Raw genomic sequence first — 27514 nt, forward strand, 5'->3', positions numbered from 1 at the left:
CATTTTTTATCCCCTTTCATAATGTACGCCCTTACTGAGTTACTTTGATGTAAAAGTGTCTGCTGAGTATAAACATTAAATATAAACGATGACAGGAGCCTAAAATGCTACCACTTGTGTGTATATATATATATATATATATATATATAATTTTTAGTGGTGGGCCGTTAACGGCGTTAACGTGCTGAATTAACGTGAGACTCTTATCGCGCGATAAAAAAAATGTAGCCGTTAATCTATTCTCAAAGTTGGGTTGGGGGCTGGGTCTAACTATGCAAGCTATGATGACTTTCACCTTAATATTTTAGTGCGGATGTATACCTAGCTTAATTGCACTGTACGGGGCGAGAACGAGATTTTTCAACTCGCGTGATTCGCGTCATTCGCATCATTCGCGCCACCTCATCATCTCATGACCAGGGCTTCATTCGCGCCGCAAGTAGGTCTATCGCGTCTTTGCATTGACTTAACATGTAAATCACTCTCGCGTTACGCGCCATTCGCATTTGGTCCGAACACAACAGAACGTTACTGTGAAATTACTACATCAAACGTGACGTGCTAACATGGATGCAGCTTTGAAGCCGCCGGGTTGCTTCAGGGAAAATGTATTTTTAAGAAGCTTCCCAATGGAAACATCGACAAGACTAAGGTTGTTTGCACCTTGTGCAATGCGGAATTGGTTTAAAAAAAAAAAACTTTCTCTCAACAGGTAGTGGTCTAGCTTTAGTTGAAACCAGTAACTTTGTATTGAGATCTAATGCATTATGGCTCCTGTATGACATATCGCTTGTTGCTCCCTAAACTCTTTGTAAATTGCTTTGGATAAAAGTGTCTGCTAAATTACTAAATGTATATGTACTGTAGGAGCTCTTCCAGTCTCAAGTACCACCTAAAAGCAAAGCATCCCTTAGCTAATGCGGAAGTAAACACAAGTACATCTTATTGAACATAATTTATTTTCATCACCAATTATCATAATAGAACAGCTTTCTCAAGCAGTTTGTGATGCATTTTGGAAACAGGAGATGAGGCCCTGGTCTAATGCGCCACCTGGCTTCAGACACCCGTTCTCAAAGACTTACTTTTAGTCATTATTTGGGTAGCACACATATTCTGAATGCCTTCGGCAGAATTCAAATGAGCCATTTTATTCTAGATTAATCTAGATTAATTCCAAGATTAATCTAGATTAAAAAATAATAATCTATGCCCACCACTAATAATTTTACATAAATATTTTTGTTTATAAATAAAACAAATTCATAAAAAATTCATTTAAAATATTCATAAATACTTATGTGTTTAATACATAAATACGCAAAACCCTAGAAATCCATCAGCCGATTCTTTTTAAATGTTAAGGCTTTTTTGTAATTTTTCAATATATATATTTTTAATTATATTACACAAACATATACAGTACACTTTCATAGAGAGACAAAGGGAGAGAAAATAATTTGTATATCATATTGGGAGTCTGTTTGCTTATAGAGAAAAAGCGTGTTTAAAGACAAGACCTTGTTTCTCATTCGCTTTATGTGACCCTTCTTTCTTGTTTTGTCGTTGGAAGCAGAGGCTCACACCCCTGGCTGCTTTTTCTGCTGAAAAGGGGGCGGAGACTAGCACCTCATTTACACTTAAATACACACACACCAAAACAGCGCGTTTCTCGTCACATGCAAAACTGGGCAATTAGTGCATGGTATAATAAAAGATCTGTGGTGTATTTTGAGCTGAAACTTCACAGACACATTCTGTGGATCCCTATGATTTATATTACATTGTGCTAAAGTAGAAAAAACTCCCCTTTAAATTTTTAGAATCACTTGACTAAAATGATCTAATCAGAAGTTTATAAAATAAAAAGCCTATTGTAAAATATGTGAGTGCAATCTGTTTTCAGTTTTGGCACCCATAACATTTCTTTTGTCTAGGCCAAGTCTTTAAGGGAACCCAAAATAAATGGCTACACCAGGGTGAGACTTCAAACTGATAATGATAAAATACCTTTCCATAGTATGTTTATCATACCTGCAAACTAGCTGCTTTTTGTCGAAATTTGCCGTTTTGAATCAAAAATAGGTCATTGTTATGAATCGTGTAAATCTGAATAATTTTTTTCCATGGGGGGGGGGTCTTAGGCGTCTACTCTCGAGTGTCTGAAACGTCTTTGTTCCAGCACCTGGATTCGTTTAGCCAGTCAGAATAAAGATAGCAGCTAACAGCATTGTCTTTTTGGGTCTCTGGGCCAACCAAAGTCACGTGTTCTAAACGTAATGTTTGCACCCATGAAAAGCATTGCTCAAAGGGACGAGCCAAGTATGGTCTTGAATCAAGAGAAATGGCGTTTATATGTATTACTCAGTTCACCCATGTGATCATAATGTTATATAGTTTTTGCTTTCTTTGTTTTAAACCCCGCATCAACAAGAAAACGCAAAAACATGCTATAAAGCGCTGTCAAATGATTGCCAAACCAACAAGTGGATTTAAAACCCTAACCATAAAGCAGAGTTGGCAAATCAGAAGTCTGGAATCTGACGTCAGACGCCAGACAAAGGAGATTACGGCACACATTCCAACGTCATAGGCCCAAATCTCTGGTTTCACCGTCTACACGACAACACTGAATCCGGAGTTTCTAAAAATCTTCACCCTGGCAGAAGTTTTCAGAAAAGTTTGGTTTCAGTGACCGAGTGACATTATGTCATCAGGAGCCGCGCCGATTACTTTTGAATTGCTTGTATGTGATCTGCTTTTTGAACTTTCTTTTTTATGAAAGCTCTTAATAACTCTTTTTTTTTTTACCCTTTTAGAGCTCTTATAACTCGCATTAATCAGGTCCTGCACTTTATCTCTCTTAATTACTCTTGTAACATCAGTCCCACAGTTTATTTGCTCAATCCTACATGTTTTAAATCCAAAGGACACGCGTATTTATTTGGAGAGACTTTCTCCTAATACTCTTCGTATTAGTAGAGACTTTGTAGTGTGCACCTCTCAGAAAACGTTGAAAAATAAAGATCCTTTTAGATGTTTAATTACGACTTGGAGCATTGTGAACGTGTGATGAGGGCAACATATTTTTTCAAATTCGACCAAAATCCAAAAAACTTGTGCAGGCCAAAAGAATGAAGAAAGTGATAAATTGCTATCACATTTTTTGCCCCTTCCGAGTTTGCTGGTCGGGTTTATAAATTCTACGGAAAGAATATTAGTGACCATGAAACTATACACATATTTTAAATAAACAATTAACAACATCCATTCCATCCATCCATTTTCTTCCGCTTATCCGGGGCCGGGTCGCGGGGGCAGCAGTCTAAGCAGGGATGCCCAGACTTCCCTCTCCCTAGACACTTCCTCCAGCTCTTCCGGGGGGACACCGAGGCGTTCCCAGGCCAGCCGGGAGGCATAGTCCCTCCAACGTGTCCTAGGTCTTCCCCGGGGTTTTCTCCCGGTGGGACATGCCCGGAACACCTTCCCGGGAAGGCGTCCAGGGGGCATCCGGAAAAAAGAAGCCCCTAGCCACCTCAGCTGGCCCCTCTCGATGTGGAGGAGCAGTGGATCTACTCTGATCTCCTCCCCAGTGACCGAGCTTCTCACCCTATCTCTAAGGGATCGCCCAACCACCCTGTGGAGAAAGCTCATTTCGGCCGCCTGTATCCGGTATCTTGTCCTTTCGGTCATGACCCACAGCTCATGACCATAGGTGAGAGTAGGAACGTAGATTGACCGGTAAATCGAGAGCTTCGGCTTGCGGCTCAGCTCCTTCTTCACCACGACAGACCACGACAGACCATTACTGCAGAAGCTGCACCGATCCGTCAGTCAATCTCCCGTTCCATCCTTCCCTCACTCATGAACATTGCGGATGATGTCATCGTGCTGGCCCCATCAGACCAGGACCTTCAGCATGCACTGGGACGGTTTGCAGCCGAGTGTGAAGCGGCTGGGATGAGAATCAGCACCTCCAAATCTGAGGCCATGGTTCTCAGCCGGAAAAAAGTGGCTTGCTCACTTCAGATAGGTGGAGAGTTCCTGCCTCAAGTGGAGGAGTTCAAGTATCTGGGGGTCTTGTTCTCGAGTGAGGGAAGGATGGAACGGGAGATTGACAGACGGATCGGTGCAGGAATTAACAACATTATAAACATAATTTGTATATTGTATATTATAAATATATTTGTTTTTCCCATCTTAAAAGAGGTTTCTCTGTTCATAAATGTACAGTAGGCGCAAAAAAATGCAAGCATCTCAAAGAGGAGTCTTGTAAAACTAAATGCAGTGAAAGTGCAGGGAATCTTGACAAACATTAGAAATGGATTCCTAGATATAAATGAAATGCTAGGAAGTGTGGTCCCTTAGGAGAGTGTGATGAAAATCTTGACAAAACTTTGTGTCATCTCGACTCAAAGGACCATAAAGATCTCTAGGTACAATGTGTTTTGCATCCTTCTGAGGAAGCAGTGAAAGTGCTCGCTGTCTCTCTCTCTCTCTTTTCTCTCTCATATAAAGATGGATGATGTATAGGGACCATCTTTGTGTCCAGCGATCTAATTTATTTCTCTTGATTCAATAGATCCAAATTAAAATTAATTATAAAGGCTGGGCAGAGGCATTAAGCCCAGACTCTATTGTCTGTGCGCGTGTGTGTTCAGGTAAGAGAAGTGAGCCTTCTTCACTTAAACATTTTAACATTTGGAGTCGGTTCAGAGGTTCTTTTAGTAACAAGAGCTTCTTTACTGAACTGATACGAAACTCTGTCTCTAAAATATAAGGTTACTGTTCATACAGAGAACATAATGCCAGTTACACATTGTGGATGTTTGTGTTCATTGAGGCAAAACAATGAGGTAGCTGCGTGTAAGACCCCACTGATCACGACTGGAGCTCTGTGGCTGTGTGTCCATGTCTGTTATCTTTGAGGCATTACTTAACTTTTATTATATTTATATTTTAAGTTTTTGCTTAAAGAACAACAAGCTAGAAAAATGTCATTCATAAAAATGAGAGCAAGACACACCGACGCTCTTAATACATTTCTGTGCAACATGACCCTTATCTTAATTACAATGGCCTGTGACGGCCACATGCCACTTTGGAGTATCGATTCCTGACTGCTCTTTAAAATCTCCTGTGTTTCTCTGTCTCCTGAGATCGGCGGTCACCGCAGCCATCGCAGGTGCTAAAAGAGCATTTTCCTGTCGGGAGACATTCTCGTCCCCCAGACCCGACGCCCAGGCACCGACTTTCATAGTTCAGTCGGCGTGACACCACCTGAGTCGATAAATGCCGCAGTTTGTTCTTCAAACAATGGCGGACTGCAGATTACACAGCCGCAGTAAATGTATTATCATACTAAAGGTTTTTAATTTACTAAATCCTGAAAAGGTAAAATGAGATTATGCTGAAAGTCAAAGGTGATGGAATTGAGACAGACGCGCAGCGGTGAAAACAGGATGTACGATGATCAGACGGTAATACAATTAATCCAATGACTGTCGGCGGGAATTGAAAAACTATATATCTGCTGTACAAATTGAGCATGAGGGAGCAGCCATTTAACACACTTCACATGATGTGTGTGTGAAATAGATTCCACTGTGTAAGCGTCATTCTTCAAGACAGGAGTGTGGAAATGCATTTGACATCGAACCCTTCCGTGAAACACAAAGGAAGATATTTTGAGAAACGGTGGTTTCGTGTCCACACAATGGAAGCCAATGTTGTTAGCTTACCAACGTTCTTTAAAATATCTTCTGTTGTGTTCTGCAGAAGAAAGAAAGTGATACGGGACTGGAATGATATGAGGATGAGTAAACGACAAAAAGATTTTCATCTTTAGGTGAACTATCATTTTAAACTTGCTGGATTACAGGCACGCCCGTGTGTGTTATATGTATTTTTAAAGGGCATTATTTTTCACTGCACTATAAAAAGGCATTTTTTTCTGCCACACAACTCAGCAGAATATGTGTATCTACACTCTGCCCACGTAGCCATGCCCCCCACGCCACAGTCACACCTCCCCCTGAATTGAATTATGACTCCCACAAACTCATATGAATACAGAAAAGACTGAGATAGAAAAAATATCTAATCTAACTTGTCTTTCTATTTGTATTTTTCTATCTCCCTCCCTTCATCTTCTCATTTAATAGCAGTGGAACGGGCCCTCATTTCCTATTCAGACTGAAATACTCTTTTATTTGTTCCATCCGTTTTTTTGTTCGTTTATTTATTTATTTGTGTTTCTTTATCCTCTGACAGGAAATTGTCAGAGGTACAAATTAGAATAAAATGACCTCCCCCTCTCTGCATCTCTTCCTTCCTTCCTCTCTCTCTCCCTCCTCTCTCTCTCTCTCTCTCTCTCTCGCACTGCCTCGCAGTAAGATTACTCTATTAATTCTTTATGCTTGTAGGTGGCAAAGATTCCGGATCTGAAATGATGGATTTTCACCTATGAATTAATTTCATCTCTGTCATTTAAAGTTCAGGCATCAGAGCTGTCATTCCCATTCCGTCGGTTTTGAAGCAAACGAGGCAGATGGGAGTCGAGCGTGAGAAAGATGAGTGGATGAAGGGAAAGAGGACATGAGGTTTTCCACTCCTGTGGGAGATGGGCAATAAATTCTCGGTTGGTTCTGGGTCCGTGTTTTAAAGGCGACAGTTGCTTTGTTGTCATAATCATGCGCAATATTAGATGTGTATAGAAAACAACAGAAGCCCTGTTAACTTATAGAACTTTGTCAATCGGCTGCGAAATTTTGAACGCAAATTTCAGACTCTTTCGGTCCTTACCTCTCTTTAAAGGTCCAATGTGTAATTTTTGTGGATGATCTATTTGCAGAATCCAATATAATAAACACAACTATGTCTTCCGAGGTGTATAAAGACCTTACAGAATGAAGCGTAGATCTTGGAATGAGCTCCATCTGTCCCCTTACATGGAATTCACCATGTTGTTTCTACAGTAGCCCTAAATGGACAAACTGCTCTACAGATAGCGTTTCATTTAAACGTTATCTCCTTTGACAAATAAGTGAAAACGTGACGACATCTTAGTCCTGTGTCAGCCATCGTAGTGCTTCGAAAAGGAGGCGTGGAATGAGCCGCTGGTTGCAATTCGCAGCATCACCGCTAGGTGGCACTGGACCTTTAAGTAAATCAGTTACAAATGCTTCCTCACCTAATTAATATTCATGAGTCTGATCAAGTTTATAAGAGCTCCCTAACATCTTTCAGAAGATTTTAACACCTGGAACCTTTTTGACAGTCAAAAACGTGTAAAATATGCAGCATAAAATGTTGATAATTTTTTCTCTATAGCTGAGAAGAAAGTCTAAGCTGGTCCATCTGACCGTACTGACATTATTAATCTATACTGCCTCCAAATAAGCCGAAAATGGTTCATTTTTTTCGCTCTCTGAACGTTCTGGGTCACTTGCCCCAAAACCACTCATAAAAGCAGCGGATGAGATGATGTAGGTTATAAGACGACACTAAGCTGTAAAATCTCTGTTTAGAGCTCTTTCTCCACACCGGCTAAAGTCAAAGGCACATTAATAAAATACTAATAAAACATGTTAGATGTGTAAAAAATGAAGCAGCCATTTGAGTCTTTTAGGGGCTTAATAACAGGATCACATCTTCCTTGTAGGCATTTTTGAGCAGTGATGAGACCTGCTGCAGACAATCTAACGCTCAAGTTTGGAGAATAATCTCTTGGGCACACAGAGATTTATGAGTGGGCTAAAGTCTGAGAACCATTAAAAGGATTTTAGAATATAACAAATGGTGGCGTACTTATAGTTAAGCATCTGGGCTTGTAACACAATTACCAGCGAGTCTAATAAAAAAAAGAGCAAGCAGAATGATTTAAAAATGAAAATTGTTTCTAATCAAATTTTTGACTATCATCATCGGCTCGCTGTTTGAAAGCGCCATGCCTTTCCACTTTTGACGTTAGGGAAATTTCAGTTTTTTATCTTTTAGTTTTATAGACTCGTCTCAATCTAATAAACCAAAAACACAGAATAGATGATTTATTGTGCGATAATGGTTGCGCTAAGCAGATTTCTCATTTGGCGAGGCTCACTCGAGAGGAAGGCGTATTTATACACAGCGAAGGTGGAAGACGAGACGCCTCTTAGCCGCAACACATAATTCGTCCAATCAGATGGCGTCCGAGCTGTCCAAACATGTTATACTCAGGCATTTATTTGCTCCGGGGTGCCCGGCCACGGTTTATGCAATTTCTCACACATATACATCAGGACTTTATTACCTCCTTGAGAAAAAGTGGAATTGTAAAAGTTTGATAGCTGTTTTTCCAGCCTCCAGGGTTGTCTGAGCTCAACAGAAGCTTTAATGATTAAAAACACAAGATTGACTTGAACCCTAAGCGAGTCTGTTTGTAGTGCCGCACCTCTTCAGACCAATAATTGAACACATGTGGCTCGTACCGGCCCGTCCTCTCTGTTTTAATGATATCTTTGCTAATGACGCAGTCTTTAATCATCTAGCACTTGTAATGATCTTTTTTAACGTGCTCGCTGTGCAAACTTTCACGCGGAGCATATTTGCTGCCGAGAACATTATTATTATCCAGGAGATATGAGGGTGCAAACTATTTTAGAAATAAGGCTTTGGTCCCCGTGTAATTTGTGTGATGTTTACAAAGCCGACGCATTTACCTGAAGTCTCATTTAGTGTCAGTTTTAATGAGGTTTCTGCTGTTTTCATCTCGAGCGAGGACTCTGAGACAATCTCCATTGAACTCCTCTTCCTCGTGCGTGGGAGTTTCTGTGTGTTGAAGGGTGCCACGATGAGACGTTTTAAAATTGCTCCTGTCATTTTTAAAATGATGAAATGTAATAAGGGTGGGAGGAGGGACAAGGGGATTTTTCCCCCTCAACCTCTGTCACATGTATAGTGAGTGTAAAACAATTGCTTTGAATTCACGTGACATTTTTCACCGCAGTGTGCTGGGTTTATTTATTACAGTAAGCACTGCATTGTGGGACATTAGATATTCAGATTCACTTATCAGTATATTACATTTTTCTTTGTCTAGGTATTTTTATATTGTAAATAGTTTTTTTAGAATTAACATATTTATTAAAACTACTTTAAGTGTATGTGGCATTTAAAAATAAAAAAATTAAACATGATTTTGATGATGACCTAACCTTCATGTCATTTTAAACTTGTATGACTTTCTTCTGCCAAACACAACAGAAGATAGTTTGAAGAACGTTGATAACTAAACATTGACTTCCGTATGAACACAAAACACATTTTAAGACATTTCTCAAAATATCTTCTTTTGTGTTCCATAGAAGAAAGAGTCGTATATAAATTACAGATGACATATTTGTGTTCAGTTAGACTTCACAATTGAATTAATAATAAGAACTTCATATTATAGTGACCTAGAAACAATATCAGATGCTTAAATATTTTGCAACTAGTGACTTTTTTATCTTTTTCATTTTGGAAATTAGAAAACTTTTGGTTTGTTTTCCAGTTTAAATTGAATTCCGAAACACAAATTTCCAACACAAACTTTTTTTAACCCCATCGCATATGTGAGAGCGTTCTTAAGATACCCATTTTAAAAACAGTCTCTTCTTCGCTCGCACAATCTGTTTATCTGCGTTCCTCTTCACCTCATTCCTCTGCTCTGCATTCTGTCCATTTCTATTCAAGCGCCGCTTAGTTATCTCCGACTCTCACTCTGTCACTCTCTCCCTCTCTCGCTTTCTATTATTCTATCGTTTCTCACTCAGCATCTGCTACCTGTACAGTTTGTACTTTTTACATTTGCATTTTTAGGCTCCCTGAGGCTCCTTCTCGCTCTCTCTCGCACCCTCACTCACTTTCTCTTTATCTCTCTCTGCCTTTCAATGTTTTAGTGTTACAATGTGTTTTATTGGCATGACAAAAAATGGCGTATTTGTTTCACCAAAGTACTAGTTATGATACAGACAAGTGCAAAAATGCATAATTAGGGGGAAAAGGCACAATAATAACGGTAATAAATACATGCAATATAATATGAATGAATGCAGTAATAATAAATAACATACCACAATAATAATAACGTTACAAGAAATTGCAACAATGGTAAATGTGAGTTATACATAAGAGTGAATGTGAGTCAAGTTAAAGCGAGAGGAAGAGACGATGCATATTATTCACAATGGCAGGTCAAATCTAGCTGCTACTGCACAGCCCTAATAGGTGGGAGTTTTTCATTGTTAGGCAAGTTGTCAGCTCTTGGGGCCGCTCTACCTCTCTCTCTCTTTCTTTCTCTCTAAAGTCAAGTCAAGTTTATTGTCATACCAGCTATGCACACGTACGCAGAGGAATTAAGTGGTCGACTTACAGACTGTACAGTCAAGACAGCTCCAAGGCTAGTCTGTAAATGACATTAATATATGTGACCCTGGACCACAAAACCAGTCACAAGGGTCTGTTTCTTTACATCAAAATGTATACATAATCTGAAAGATGAATAAATTTATTCATAAACAAGCTCCATTGAAGCATGATTTGTACGGATTGGACCAAATTTTGCCCGAGATATACTTTAACCATTTGAAAATGAAAAATCTTAGGGTGCAAAAAAATATAGAAAAATTTGCGCACCGGATGAGCATCGTGACCGTGTCGCCCCCATTTACGTGCGCCTGCCACGCGTCTACATTTGAAATAATGAATATGCGTGAAATACCATTCTTGAGTGGGTAATTCTAAAGGAGTGGGCAGCAGCGAGCGATGCTTTTTGGTGTGTTTCCGTCCATTTTTGTTTGCGATTTTGCTGCATCCACTCACAAAAGATTTGATATATATACAGTTGGAAATGTACAAAATATCTTGATCTTTGGAGATGATTTTTGGCATAAAAGACAAATCGAAATCATATAAATGCATGCTTGAAATAGTTATTTAGAAAGAGCAGCAAGTGAGCATTTGGTTTTATAACACGGTAAGTGTGATACTCTCACAAGTTTGATACTATTTGCAGATGGTGTATATACACAATGATTTCTACATCATTCGCTAAGTGCACACCCAATTTGTTCGAATGCATAAGCAAATTAGAACGCTTTTTTTGGATGTAAGTTACTTAGGACCGTATTGTACATTGTAAATAATAAGGTTGTGACCACACTGGTAAGACAAGTGATGCAATTATGTAGCGGGCGTGTAGTGTTTGTGTGGATATGTATGTGTGAAAGTCTTTACATTTGTTTTCCTTCTTAATGCAGCTCTTGTGTAATGGTCTGTAGAGCCTCTCTCTCTCTCACTCTCTCTTCCCCTCTCTCTCTCTCCCTCTCCCTCTTTGCCCTCTTCTTCTCTCTTCAGTCACACTTTAATTTCCTTCATTTTCTCGCTCTTTTCTTTTTAGCACTTCACTGTACCTGTTTTCTTGAAAAACCCTTCATATTATTCCACTCTTGAGAACTCATCTTTGGCAAGTCACTTCACGCTTACGTATGCGTCGCTCTGTTGTTTGTTTTAAGAGTCAGAAGTTGTCGATTTAGGTATGCCAGGTCTCCACCTCCGCTAAAAAATGAAAATATTTTGTGATCAAGGAAAAATTGTAAAAACGTTTTTTAGTCCTGATTGAAGTATCCATCTCAAATACAGGAAAAGGTGAAGAGTTTGTTTCCAACATGAGATAACTCATCATTTTTGGGGGGGAAATCATGTTAGTTAGCTGTATTTTTTTTTGTAATTTTGGCTAAAATCAAAACAAACCAACTGCAGTTTGATTGATATAAAAAAAATAACGGAGTTATCTCATTTTGGAAATAATCTCTTCAGTTATACAGTAATTGACTCTATAGATATACTGTGTCTATACAGCCACAGAAAAATTAGACCATTTTAAAATTATTTTCAGTTTTTCAGAAATTACTATTTATAGGTACAGTATATGTTTTGTTTCATTCTGTGAACTACTAACAATATTTCTCCTAGATTTACCATAAAAATGCATTAAAAACTAAAACTGTATTTTATATATATATGTGATAACCTCAATTTTGGAATGGCCACAATACATCTGATTAAAGAAAATTTGAAATGGAAATGTTGAGTGGCTGTATATAGTAGGGTAGCTTAACTACCCTAAATTCTTTATATTTTATACCAAATCAAGAATTTTTACATTTGCATGCAAAATTTTCGAAATCTTTCTTGTAATTTCTTTCATAATCTTTCTTATCTGCTTACCACACACGCTTTCTTCTCTTCTTTGGCCTCTCTCCGTTTCTCTCTCTCCGTCTGTCACTTGACTTGGAAGAGACGTCTGACGGAGAATATCTTTCTTTGACAGAAAGATAGACAGAACATGTGTTTCCTTTGTTTTGATCACAGAAAACACAGCCAGTGCCTGCTACATACAGCTGAAACTTGAAGAAGGGAGAGAGAGAGAGAGAGAGAGAGAGAGAGAGAGAGATTCAACATGGCCCAGATTTTACTCTGGCTTCATTCCACAGCAGATGCTTGGCAAGGTGGTCTTTTCTGGAACACACACAAACACAGGCACACCCACCCGTGTGCGTTTCAAACTCCAACATCATTTTCCTAAAGGCCCTTTATCTTTGCGTTTCATGAAACCGCGCCTATTGGTAACTGCTAATACCATTGTGCTGTTGAACATTAGCAAATGTAGCCTGAGGGTGTTATGAAGCATGTAACAGAGCATTCCCTAATGGTGATACTATTCTAAATATCATCATCATTTCTCTTTCACCATCCTTAATGGTGCAACAGGAGATATTAGAGATCTATACTAATGACAGCAAAGGAACAACCAGGGCGCGTGACTTGTGTTCGGAAAATCTGCTAATATTAAGCGTGCTTCCTTTAGGTCATAATCGGCAGTTGACACGTGAGGAGGTTTCCGTGTGTCAGATTTTGCACTGGATGGAATATGCCAATGCTTGCAGGATGATGTAACTTCAGTGTGCAACATGGCCGACTCAAGAATTGTATCTGCCTTATTTATGCCCCCTATGTGATAGACGTTCCTAACACATACTGTGCACACTTGCCACACCAAGTGAATGTTGACTTAACTTTGTCAGATCTGTTTTTAGGATGATGGAAACGTCAACCTTTTTCTAGGCAACTCTTGTTTATTTAATCTAATAGGCTAATATTAGATATGCACCAATACTACATCCTACACATATCGGCCCTGACCATTGGCTGTTTTTAAACTATCGTAGGGCCCTATGAAATGTTTCTTCCGTTAACATTTTCTGAATTCTTTTACGATACATCAGTAATATTTTTGCCCACATGAAAAATAAATTGTTTTTGATCCTTACAGGAAAAAATCCATAAAGAAATAAGAAATGCACAACTATGTTTGTATAACCCAGCATCTCTCCAGTGCATTTACTTTTTTTTTTCACCTTCTTAAATGTTTTTACTAGTACATTTACTTTAATAAAGGAAATAATATAACATACTATTGTTTATTCATGTGGGTGAGTCATAGTTAATTTAAGTTAACTGGACTTTTATTTTGATACTCATGAAATAAACTCTCAGAGTAGTTCTGAATGAGATCTGTTCTCATTCTCATCTTATGAGATGCTGGAAACAGAAATGTCAGGCGTGCAATACATGAAACCGCTCGAATCATTCATTCGGAGACACGCAGAACAGGTAGATTACAAAATGAAACCACATCTGAATCACTATGTTATTTAACGCAGAAATTGAATTTTATTAGCTGTTCAGCGCAATTTTCTGATTTTCGATTCCTTCTGTGTTTTCCGCATCGCGGAAATCATATGGCCCTACCATCGGCAGATAGTGTGAAAAATTGCTTTTATCGACCGATACCGATTATTACCTGATATAATGATGCTTCTCTATTACATATCATATAAATATTCTGGGATGAAATGATAATGAAAGATCTCAGCTCATGCTGTGCTCAGTGGGTTAAGGTAATAAGGTATAAAGCAAGAAGTAGCTGTCTATTAGTTTTTGTGAATTTGTTAAATACACGGGAGTATAACAGGTCTCATGTATTTGTAAAATCTTTGTTATTTTGCATACGTGCCCTCCTACAAGAAGCCTCAATTTTCATTGATATCCTGAAAATGTTAAAAGTTTGAAGGAAGCCCTTCTGCAATTACTGCCTGAAGATGAATCATTCTGACTGCTCTCCTTTCCAAAATCACCCCGGCCTCGTAGCAGCTTCATCTCTAATAATGCCAGGCTGGGTTTGATATTGTCGGATATTGCGTTAACATTTCTTCAATTCAAAAGTCCTCCCAGTGAATTTCATAATTGATGCAAAATCCATGTTCTGAGGCCACGTCCTCTCGCGAAACCTGCCCACAGCACAAGCCCAAACTGTTACCAGGGAGGAGAGGTGGCATCTCCCCACAGGGACAGATTCCATGAATAACATCTACGAGGTGCTTGGCAGGGCACAGCGTGCCACTCACTGCTGAAATAAAGTGTATTAATATTTAGCGTCAGATGAGTAGAAAGCAAATAAAAAGAAGGAAAAGCAGGCATTAGCATTAAAGAAATTTCGACGATCCCAGCGTACAGCCTCCGCATGCTTGTCTTGAGAACACCCACCCCAGCTTTCGATAGAAAGCCAGCAAGAGGGAGAGAGAGTCATTATATATTCATGTGTAAATCCCTTCCCTAGGCTTGTTAATCCTATTGTGTTAATTGATTGATGGTTTGATTAATTAATGTCAGGAATAAGTATTTGGCTGACGTGTTATTTTAGAGGGGAAAGCGGAATCACACAGTGTGTCAGGTTATTCTTGTATCAAAATGTGAGTACGAAAGGCTGGGTCATATAGGTAATATCTAATATTAAGATATTTTTAAATTATTTAATTTTTTGGCTAAAGCTGTAGAATAATAAAAAATAATTTAAAGACCTAGCGACAACATTTTGGTGCCTGAGGTGAAGAAAGAGACCACAACCTTTGACGTCTCTTTGACCTGCAAACCTTACAAATGTATTTTGTTTAGAATCAGTTTTCTGATACCATCCCAATATTACAGATTGTACATTTTTTGTGGTTCTGATTCATCATCCACCCCCGTCTCCACACCTGTCGCTTGTTGTTGCATTTTGATAATGATGAGTTACACTTTGCGCTACTTGTGAGATGTAAAGGGGGAGTGCAATTTCCTTCTGGTGCCGTTTTTGGCACAATAATCCTAATTTTTCAAAAATACACAATACAATATTCTGTGATTTTATATTTTCAGTGATTTTTTTAGATTTTATTGATATTATCTCGATAATATGTAATATTTGATATATCACCCAGCCCTTTGCGCACATTCTAGTTTTTTATTTTGAAATGGCAATAGATAACAGTACATATACACTACCGGTCAAACGTTTTTGAGCATTCACTCCCACATTTGAGAAAAATTGTAAACTCATCAAAATTGTGGAATATCATAAAGGCAACAATGAGAATTAGGCCTATGTTGCGCCTAAAAAATCTAAACAGTAAAATAAAACTTGTAACATATTGTATTAGCATCTTCAATGTAGTCATCTTCTGCCTAAAATTAGCAGAAATATTCTATTGGCATTTTATCATGATGTTTAAACATGTTAAAGTTCCCATCTATTCTGAGCTCTTATTGGGTGCTCATTTTTTATTATTCATTCAAAGCCATCCATTTGAAAAACTTTTTATATTGAAAGTATTTGCACAATTATATTTCTGTGACATTTAAGCATACACCAACATTTGACTGATAGTGTAAAATCTTTGAAATCAAAACAAACACATTTTGTTTTGATAATTCTGTGTTTTTACTGTATGTAGGCTATTATAAGGACAGATTTAAACTCTGTTGTGTGCACATCTCACCAAGTTGGTGTCATCAGCCTGCAAGAATATTTTTTTAGAAATAAACAGAGCGAAACAAACAATATTCCTGATTAATTTCTTAATCTGTTTTATTTTTCATTTGATCAACTTCACTTTATTGTTAATGTTATAATATCAGCAAAGTTCATAGTAAAACATTTGCATTAAAGAGACGTATTCATGTGCACCAAAGTAAATCATTTATCAATTATTTAGAATTGATGTACATGTGCAATTGTGTGTTAAAGTTGGAATATGGAGCACTACATCATCATTTTTTCATCATCAAGTGCATTTTTTAGCTCACACTACACTGCTGTTAATAAGATTTACACTCCAATACATTAGTGTGTGTGACTGCGTGTGTGTGTTTACCTTTTTATACTGTGTGTGTGTGTGTGTTTAGTGTCGAATGTTTGATTGTAACGTAAAAGCTTTCCTGTAGCTCAGTGGTAAGAGAATTGCGTTAACAATGCAAGGTTATGGGTTCGATCCCAGGGGATTGCACATACCCATGTATACATGTATAGGACATTGCAATGTAAGTCGCTTTGGATAAAAGTGCCTGCATAAATGTAAAAGAAAATGTGTAACCTGGGTTTTTAAGAACCGTCTTATAGGAAGTTTGGATTATCTAAAAATACTCCTTTCATATGTACCTTTTACACAACACACTGGTAAACTATTTTCTTCGCTCGACAAGCTCAAGTGACTCATCTTCAACGGTTTTGCATCTTAATGTTTTAAATATGCAAAATGCGCATAAGAACACTTTGACGGCATGCTTTTATTTCCTGCTTTCATAACTCGCCTGAAAAAAAGAAACCTCTCCAGAAAGAAATCAGTTTCCATCAAAACCATTTTAGTCGCAGAAAATGCAGATTTTCTATGTTATTATGGAGCGATTTCATGTAATTTCACTTTTTTTTAAGCATTTTTATCCATTTGCATGATTCCTTCCTTTCAAATCATTAAAGGTCATTTTCGTCACAGGGAAATCACACGAAATAACCAGACCACCTCTTTCAGTCACGCCGTCTGTCTTCTGTCAATTACGTAAAAGTGCCTTTTTTTACTTGATTGTCTTTTCAGGTTCAGAAAAACTCCCGGCGTGCATTTGTATGTTAGTGTGTACGCGCGCATCCCTCCTGTCTTTGTTAGCGCGACAGTCTTTTTAACGCTTGTCTTTTTTCTGTCAGCTCGTTAAATGTCCTGTCATCATTGTGTGTTACTTTAACCGCCGATACCGCACACACACATAGATTTCTCTCCGCTACTCTTCTGGGTCGCCCTGTTGGATGTCATCGTGATGCCGTTTTGACACCGCGGTAGACCTGATGCATATGTATGTCTCACAACTGACGGCTCGAATTGGTAACTGCCACTGGCTTCGTTTTCCGACACTACTTATAGGGAATTACTCACTCTGTAGGTACCCAGATGATATTTCTGAGGTGGCGTTTTTGTAGTGCCACCAAGGACCTGATTTATAAAGCGGCGCGAAACAAACAGCATCTGAGATGAGAAGCGCTAACCCAGAAAAGATGTTACCTGGGTAACGAGATGTAGGTCACCAGGGTAACGGTGCATATGTCAAGAATCAGTAGCGCTCCGCGTGCAACAAGTGAGGGCTTCCTTGCTTATGTACAGTGTGTTCACATCTGTTAGTTTCTCTCTGAGGATGAGCTAAACCCTCTCACATCTGCCTTACAGAGGAGAGAAATTAATCACCCTATCTATTCTTCCCTGTCCATCCTCACACACTCAACATTCTGTCCTTCAACCGGGGGGGGAAACGTCTGCCCGCAAGCACCATGGGAAATCTCATGGGGTGGGTGGAGGGGATTGCAATGGTTTGTTTGGAATACTTAATATGACTGCGGGACAGCGCACAAACACACGCACACACATACACACACTCGTCTCTTTCAAGCAGATGTGTAAATAGCCCCGCGAATCGATCTGCGTGTTCCCACATACATTTTTCACCTCTCATTTTTCATCCCTCTGGGTGTTTGCGTCCGGCCACGTGTGCATGTGTGTGTTTGTGTTTGATTGATGCCTCCCGAGGTTGGTGAGTTAGTCATGCAACTAATTAATGGATTAGCTTGTGGACCAAAGGCTGGACAGACCGGTGTGTATATGCGAAAGCGCGCACCAAGATATACACAGGCGAGAATAGTGGAAGTCATGGGAAGGTGAGTTTAAAGGAGTAGTTCACTTTCAAAATCATTTTCACCCCCGTGTCATCCGAGATGTTTATGTATTTGTTTCTCACGTCGAAAAGAAGGTTTTTGATGAAAACATTCCAGGATATTTCTCCATACAGTGGACTTCAATTGACTCCAAACGGTTGAAGGTCAAAATTACAGTTTCAGTGCAGCTTCAAAGGGCGTGCTCTGTTCTGCGATGCGCGTTCATGATTTCACGTAATACGTAATTAGGTTTAAAAGGTCACGCTTGACGTAGGTTGAAGTACCGAGTCAGTGTTTACAAGTTCAACGTGCAAGTTTTCAACGTAATTACATATTACGTGAAGTCATGAACGCGCATCGCAGAACAGAGCTAGTTGAGCATTTGTGTTTATAAAGCATATACATTTTTTTTTTTTTAATGACAGATCTTTTCACTAAATAAGACCTTTATTCATCGTCTGGTATCGTTTAAAGCCCTTTGAAGCTGCACTGAAACTGTCCATTTGACCTTCAACCGTTTGGAGTCCATTCAAGTGCACTATGTGGAGAAAATATTTTCATCAAAAACCTTAATTTCTTTTCGACTAATTAAACAAAGACATAAACATCTTGGATGACATGGGGCGAGATAAATTATCATGAAAATTTATTTTGAAAGTGAGGTACTCCTTTAACAAGCTTTTTTGTTTCTCTTCAAGTTTTACATACGGCAATCGCCTGAATAACCCGCAGAAGATTTACTGTAGACCGCGTGGGCACGTGTGCGCGTGATAAAGCCTGTTGTAAATAGACTGTGTCGTATCTGATAAGCTCAATGAATAGAGGGCTATAAAACAGAGCAATGAATCTAGGCTGAAATTTATAGACACACACATTGTCCCTGTTTGATTCTTTCTTTCGTTTATTTACTCTCCTGAGCCTCGGATTGTTTTTCAATAAGGGATCTGCCTATAATTGGAGCGCACATGCTTTTTGATAAGACAAGGACAAACGGTGGCAACGGTTAAGGAAGGAAAAACAAGAAAAAAAGGAAGCAGAGACGGATAAAAGAGAAGGCTGATGTAAATCAAACAGGAGGGATGTCCAGCTGTAAAGTTTTATTGTGGGATAGAGGACATCAGCGGGGCCTCCTGCTCCAGGTGCCCGACGTCAGCCCGCAGGGACAAATGAAACGGCAGATGAAATCTAAGCACAATTGGAAGAGGGCGGCTAAGTGAGCATGATGCAACAGGCAGAAGCGGGGCAGACGTAATCACAGAGCCGGTGCGCAGGCAGAGTCGCGGCAGTGGAGTGGGAGAATATCCTTGAGGTTTCGCAGCATGAGTCACAGCAGCGAAGCTAGAATCAAAGACCATCGCAGAGGCTCTGCCGCATGAGTCATGGCAGCAGATGTGGCGCCGAAAACTATCGCAGTAGCTCTGCGTTGGGATTCACAGCAGATGTTTCTTTGTTTAGCAGTTTTCCTCGAGTCGCTAATATGCCAGAGCAGCAAGTGTGACATTTTTGCCGGTGTGCGCAGATCAGTGGTGTCAATCAATCTGAAAATAATTAAACCGATTTTTTTTATCTAAGAGAATTTACTTTGACAAAAGCAATCATAATTTCTCCCGGGAGGTCCTGAATTTGTAAGACGTGTGTTGTGTGCGCATGTGTGTTTGTGTGGGTTTTATGGTGTGTGAAAAAGACCAGCTGGTAAGGGTAAACAAAGATGAAAGCTCAGTTAAAACCAGCGGTGCGCCCTTGAAAAGTGTCCCCGTTGAGTCTGACTGAGAAAAAGAGATAATGCAAAATAATCTATCTGACTTCTTTTACAATCTTTTATTGACGTTTTTTAATCCTCATAATAGAGGCTGGAAATACGACTGGAAATTACGGCTCTTAAAAGAGGTCAGAACAAAAGGTCGGTTGGGCAGAAACGACCATTTATATTAGAAATTGACATTTTCAATTTAATTCAGATTTATTTCTGAAGCGTTTTACACAATATTGCATTGTGTCAAAGCAGCTTTGCAGTAAATAGAAGGATGCGCAAAGTACTGGTCAAAAAATACAAATATAGGATATTAAAGTATTATTACAGAATGCAAGTAGATTTGGTCTACCAACTGCGAAAATATAGGTTAAAATATATAAAAATAGGAAATATAAAATGCGATATTAAGAAAAAAATCAAATCAGCAATGTTTGGGTATGTTGGGTATATCACAAATTTTATTATCATTAACCTTCCTATATTAGAAACATCTCCGGTAATATCTGCGAGACCATTTGAGATACGGGGCCAGATCCCTAAAATCATTTAAAATCGGAACATAACTTTTTATAGTCATGGTGGTTTTATTTGCACTCTGATGTCAACAACAAATAAAATTGCATTTTATATACAAGACATATATTTATTGAACGTGCGGAACTAAAGCTCTGTCTTCAGAATCCAATAGTGACTTCTGCTGTTAAAATAACAAATAGTCAAAAAATATATGTCTAAAGTCAACTAACATATTACTTCAAATATATGTCTGGATGTTGGGAATAAGCCATAGGAAGGAGTTTTAAATGGAAGAATAATTGCAAACAAACGATCCATCCTGTTGCACGTAAAGTGAGGTGAGGGATGTTTGTCAGAATTTGCCTCGGATCTATCGAGCAGGTGTCATAATAAGGTCTCCTCTCTGACAGATGAAGATTTGAGGATGTATTGGCGGCAGTGGAGGGTGTCATGTATCCGAGGAGACGGCTGTGGGCAAGATGGAACTGTACATTTCCATAAGTGAAACAGATTGATTTTCCTAAAGTAATTTTGTAGTAAGAAGGATATTTAATAACGGTTTTATGGCTATAAGGTTTCCACCCTCTCCCTCCCTCCCTCTCTCTCTCTCTCTCTAACACATACACATGCAAACTTCATAATTTTTTTGATAAGTTGATCCGGTTTTTATCTCTGTATGGAGAGAGCAATGCATACTAAGAAAGACAGAGTAGAGAGAGAGAGAGAGAGAGAGAGAGAGAGGCAGAAAAAGGTAGAAATCACATCTAGTTAGTATTCATCTTCGGTGCGATCAGTGGCACACATTTAAGTGTATGGATGTGTGTGTGTGTTTGCATGCATGCCTCTTTCAGTCAAAGGTTTCTGCACTGGATTATGAGGGCCAAGCTCTGTTGCCATGGAGACCAGCCAGGTTAATGGTCCTTTACTGTGTGCATTCATGAGTGAGCGTGTGTGTGTTTGATCTCATGCGTTAGTGTTTATATGCCTATGCTGTGTGTGTGTTTTTTGGATCAGTTTTGGTGTTGATGTGTATGCCATAAAGTGTCTTGAGAGGTTTTTAGAAATGGGTGAGAGACACACGTACAATCTTACATCGATACTGTAAGATCTCCTAAAATCTCCATATATATTCAAAATGTAATTTATGCGAAGTGCTTTATGTGTGCCTGCGATATGTTTTTGTGATGTACTGTATATACTGTGAGGTAAAGATGGCTGTCCTGTATTTAATATAACATGGTGAAAAGACCACCTTTCATAAAGGTTACTAAAAATGTATTTGTAAATGTAAATGTTTTTAGGTGAAATAATTCAATTCCATCCTTCTATTAGCTGAGAAAGTCGTTGACACTATACTAAACAATGTTATAACTTTCACATTAAATGGTATAACATTGTTAATCTGAGGGCTTTAAAGGTGCTGTGTGTATTTTTGGGGGGATCTATTGACAGAAATGCTATCTAATACATTACTTCATGAGTTTGCTTCGCTGATAATAAGTTCAGATGATATGGGACGGATAGTATGGCGTTCTGAGAGGGGTTGGTAGTTCCTCCGAACTGAGAGTGCCCGCCCCTTGTCTGGAGAGAGGGCCCCGGGCCCAGTATGTGCCCGGACTTGGTTTGCCCCCCCCGTTATACTGCGCTAAAAACGGGCTGATGGTGAGGAGTTAGGGTGGAGGAGGGATGCTGCGAAAATGTAGAGAGGGTAAGGCGTCTTGTCTATTTGTAGGTTTTTTTCCACCGCACTAAAAGGATGATTGGTGAGATTGGTTATAGGAAACAAGCCGAGTTATATTGATCATAGCAAGCCAGCCGGGTTAGTTATCTGCACGTGCTCCTCCCGAACTTTGTTAATAAAACATCATTATGTGTTCAGGGGTGTATTAAGACCTTACATAATGGAGCGTTATGTTTTAATTTCCTTACACCGTATCTACACCAGATCCGGCGCGGCTCTACAGAGAACATTTCGTAAATACGTTATCTCCTTCGGCAAAGAAGCGAAAACGTGTTGACATCCTAGTTCTGTTTCAGGCACTGTAGAACCGCGAAACGGGGGGAGCTGTCGGTTGGAATTTTGCAACATCATCGCTAGTTGTCGCTACATTTCGTACACTGGACCTTTATGTGTTTACAGTTGTATATGTATTATTTTTGTAGTCTTTTTTTTCAAATGTGTCATTACAAACACGCACCTTTGTAATATCCTTAACATTTGATCAGATCGGTGTTAAAATGAGGACTTTTCTTCATTTGTAAGCACGGCATGTTTTTTTAGCCGTATAGTAGCATTAAAAGAAGCATTCATGTTATGATGTGATATAATTATATTGATTTAAAGCCATTGATTTTAGTGGTAACACTTTACAATAAGGTGTTATTTGTTAACAATTAGTTAATGCATTAGCTACCATGAGTTATCATTGAACAATACTTACACATCATTTATTAATAATAATTGATGTTCATTTCAGCACTTACTACTAGATTATTAAAATCAAACGTTATCACTGTTGACATTAGTTAATGCACCATGAACTAACAAGAAAAACTGTATTGACATGAACTTACATTGACAACGATTAATAAATGTAAACGAAATTGTTCATTGTTAGTACGGCAAAAATCATAATCCATATTATTTTGGCCAATATTGAGATCCCGTTTATTTAATACGATTACTCATTACCTTTAAGAACAACATAGAAAACGAGAAAAAAATCTGAAACTCTTTTAAACTGTGAATTCAACTGAAAAATATATATAAATGCAAAGAATAGCACAGTTGAACCACGTGGAAAGGGGTGCGATTTATATGCTTTTACATAAAATATATAAATATATATAATCCGGTGGATATATACCACAAGAAAAAATGGAATGCGGCACAATAATTGTTATATTGTTCGTTTTTGTAATTGTTGAAGGCCAAAGTTAACAATTATGATTCATTTTTTATTAATTGCACAGCCCTAATTGTTAGCTAATATTCGCTAATGCATTTACTAATGTTTACTAATAGCACCTTGTTATGAAGTGTTACTATTTTAGTATTTAGTAAAATAATCTTTACAAAGTGTTGCTGATTTATACTATCTACTATATTGTTTATTGGCTATAACATTTCCCCATTGCAATATCTAACATTTCTATAAGCATATGGATAGATAGACAGGTGAATGCACCTGCACGCGCTAATCTATCGGAAAGGAAAATGTCTGTGTTTTTTATTCGCCGCTGGATCGATGAGTGATGGTGCTTTGATTAAATTATCTTCAGAGGTCTATTCCCATTCAAACCATTGTGCATTTACACTGTCTAAAACATCATACATTCTCATAGATCAGAGACAGCCTAATTGAATCAGCAAACCCAATCTAAATCAATGCTGTTCGCTCTCAACTCCGCAGTCAAGTGAAATACAATGTATTTTTAAGTGCATTAGATAATGGAGAAGTGATTTCAGAAGGAGAGGTATTTTTGCAAGGTGAATCTAAATCCAATGCAATGCACGCTAGGTTTTGTTTTGTGTGCGAGCGAGCGAGCGTAGGGATTGTGTGTCGCCGTTCCCAAAGATCTCCCTCCAAGGTTTTGTGGCCACAATCACATCAGCTTTTTTCCATTGGAGCGTTCCATTTGATAGTGTAAAAATAGTTTTTAAAGAGTGTTAATTCCTGAGTATTTTATCTAGTTTCCGAGGTGATGAAGAGAGCGAAGGAGTAATGCAATTCCAGAGGTTTAAGAGAGAGCTTTCCTAATTGAATTTGTCCGACTGCTCTGTCCATTCACGGAGATTAAAATTGAAGGCTTTGTGTGCACATGTGGGTTTTTGTGTACGTGTGTGTTCTCCAAATCTCCAAATAGAAAGTGTTCTCAGATTAGGAAGTAATTTTGGCTTTTAGAGAAGATTAGATGAAAGGCATAAAGTGAAGATAGAGAAAGAAAAGATGAAAATAATATAGAGAGAGGATCGCTTCTTCACTCAAACAGATAACCTCGATCAGAGTCTAATGGAATTAGTAGGGATGGATCAGGCGCTTTTGTGCATGTGTGTGTGTATGGTGCTTTTTCCAGATTGTTGGGTTTAGCTGTAGGTATGAGCCTGTAAGCTTTGTTTTAAATGAGAGAGAGAAGAAAATTACTGAAAAACATAGAGCGTGCAAGTGCTGGAAGATCAGACGGAGTTTCTGTGATCTTGCAGTGTCTCTCGCTGGGGTTCAGTCCTGATGCGTTTGAATGCTTTTGCAGTCCATTCAGCTTGGTGTAGTTTTACATTTACATTTATGCATTTGCCAGACGCTTTTTTTCCATAGCGACTTAGATTGCATTATCCTATAAATTTCTTTCTGAGTATGTGCAATCCCCTGGGATCGAACTCATGACTTTGGCGTTGTTAGCGTCATGCTCTTACCACTGAGCTACAGGAAAGCTGGTTAAAAGCTTTAAGGAATAATTCTGATATGTATTACTCAACCTCAAGTTGTTCCAAATCTGTATACATTTCTTTGTTCTGTTCACAAAGAACGATGTTTAGAGACGGTGTAACACTTTGCTGTAATTTCGCAGCAGGTTTGACGGTAACTTACTGAAGATTTACAATTTAGTTTTAAGCATTTACTTACCTAGTTTATATATTTTTCTTTCATAGAACAAGACTAAATATATGAGGTCACTTTTCTTGTTATGTTAATGTATCGTTATGTAAGAAGTTTTAATTGTTTTTACTAGAAAACAAGACCAAAATGCTTTTTTGCAGTGTTGCTGTACTAATTCCAGTCTCTTGCTCATTTTGAATCTTAAAAGTCAAAATGTTTTTGATTAAAGTAATTTCTTGATATTCACTTAATATTAAGCTTCAATTAAATCTACAGTAAGTCACTTCCAAACCTGCTGCGTAACTACAGCAAAGTTGTACAGTGTAAATACATAATATTATGGTTTTAGTTATATATCCCTTTACCATATAGGTATGTAAACGATGTATGTAAACCTCAGGTCTACATCAATGTTGTGTTACTCTTATTTGTATGTGTATTCAACCCTGTTATGAATGCTTGAGACATGGCTGAATACAGTTTAAACACATTTAAGAAATTGTACGATTTTGTGTTTTTCTATCAGTAAGCATAATTGTATTTGCCATGAATAAAAGAAGAGTGTTTGTTTGTGCCTTTTCTTTCATCACTTCTGTAACAGGGTTGACAAAGATGACTTTTTTTGGTGTTGTAGAAAGCAATTCAAAGAAGGTGAATCATTCAGCAACAGGGATGTATTACCACTCTAGGGAAAAGTCTTTGATCTTGTTAAAGGTTATTTATCATATATATAGTTTTCCTTCTCTCTGAATGAATGTCTTATTTCAGCTTTAATTTCATGGGTACACCTTTATCAAGTATTATGAATTATAACACATGATCACAAATTAAATTAAGTGTTGGTCTTGTTTATAGTGCTTTATTTATTTACACGTTATTGTAAACACTGATTGTAAAACAGTCATTTCTTGTCCTTGATTCTGATTGGTTGAGCAGAGTTCTAAGCCGTTATAAAATATCACTTTATTTACGAAAATTTGCTACGCATATGGATTTGTCTTTTATAAAATCAATAAGCCCCAAGAAACAGTGGGTTATAGTGCATTTTATAACAGCTAAGGGCGTTGTGGCACGAAGCGAAACATAGTTTATTACATGTCTGTTTATTTAAGGGCAAAATATAAAGCATAAAGAATTTCTATGAATATATTCAGGCTTAAAGTGACTAACAAGGCACTCTGTGCTCTGACAAGAAAAGAAAGGTTGCAATAGAAACAGAGTAAAAAGTATTGTATAAAGGATTGTTTTCTCTTCCAGGAAATGGACACTTTGAAGATGATCATTAAATATTACAATTAAAATATTTTTTTCTTTGCTTCCTTTATTATCTCTCTCATTTAAGATCTCCCTTCCAGCCCCGTGGCCCAGTTTTCTTTTCGACCCCTGCCGCCTCCTCCTCCACCGCCCCACGCCTGCACCTGTGCCCGGCCTGCACCGGCTCCCCTTCCAGAGTTGGTACAGAGGAGCACGCTGCCCGCTCGATGCCAGCCACTGGACTCCGGAGGTAAAGCTGGTCAGGATGACAATGGGCAGGCGCACAATACCTGGGCACTGAACAGCAACATTCCACTAGAGACCAGGTAGGACGCAATCACATACACATGGTTTGTTTCACTTTGTTAGGGAGGACATCGTATTGACTTCTATTGTTTTCAAACCAGGGTAATTACATTTTCTACGTCTAAAATTTAATTAAAAAAACTTGAGGTTTATGAGGCTGTAGGGACCACCCTAAATGTCAAATGTCTTAAAATTCACTTTTTGAAGTTTTACTGTTTGTAAAGTCAAACGTGTTCACACACATTGTTTCTTGAATATTGTGGGGACTTTGTCCACAGTTCACCCCAAAATAATTGACTTACCCTTTAGTTGTTTCAAATCTTCTTTTGTGTTCAACAAAACATAGAAATACATAAAGAGTATTTTTTTCCTTATATTCCTACAGAATTTTCTTGGGTGAACTGTACCTTTAATGTAAATCTCAGATAAATCTTTCTGCATTTTTAGCTTTTCAAAAGTGCATTATTTAATACGTCTAGTAAGCTGAATGTAGGTGAACTCACTATTCTTGTGGCGACATTTTGTTCTGTTTAAGTAACTTTCATAAGCAAAACTATTTTAGTTTAATAGCTGGATAATAGAATGCTGCATACAAATGGCTAGCCATGTGTTTTTGAGGAAAAACTAAGAATATGCATGAGTTGGGTGGATGATGATGAAGATGATGATGATGAAGCTTGTGGGATGACCTACTCTTCTAAAAGAGAGAAATGGAAGAGTAAATAAATGATGAAGGATAGACAGGTATGCTTTGGTGGAAACGAAGCTGTCTGATGGAGGCGATTGTCTTATACACACAAAACCCAAAGATATTGGTAGAATGAAAGCTGTGTGTGTGCATATATCAGCCTGCGTGATCTAGATTTCCAGCAAGGTGAATTTGGTTTAAGCGGCCACTTTTTATTTCCACTTAAAAAAAATTGCCAAAATAAATAAAACAAACAGCCGCATGCCTGCCCAACCGCTGATAGCTGTCACATACATGTAGAGATT

The 27514-nt window shown here is 38.3% G+C and overlaps 1 protein-coding gene across 2 annotated transcripts in view; it reads left to right on the top strand.

Moving 5' to 3' along the window:
- tenm1 (teneurin transmembrane protein 1) overlaps positions 1-27514 on the top strand; it is a 130359-nt gene that overhangs the window by 31704 nt on the left and 71141 nt on the right. Inside the window, exons 1-2 of one of the 2 annotated variants that reach the window (XM_056745642.1) lie at positions 12449-12530; positions 26304-26541. In XM_056745642.1, coding sequence (XP_056601620.1) covers positions 12482-12530; positions 26304-26541 — 287 coding nt within the window. In that variant the 5' untranslated portion in view covers positions 12449-12481. Of the gene's footprint in view, positions 1-12448; positions 12531-26303; positions 26542-27514 lie in introns of those variants that run through there. The other variant, XM_056745641.1, reaches the window with a different exon arrangement.

Source organism: Triplophysa dalaica, chromosome 4, assembly GCF_015846415.1.
Source record: "Triplophysa dalaica isolate WHDGS20190420 chromosome 4, ASM1584641v1, whole genome shotgun sequence".
NCBI lineage: Eukaryota > Metazoa > Chordata > Actinopteri > Cypriniformes > Nemacheilidae > Triplophysa > Triplophysa dalaica.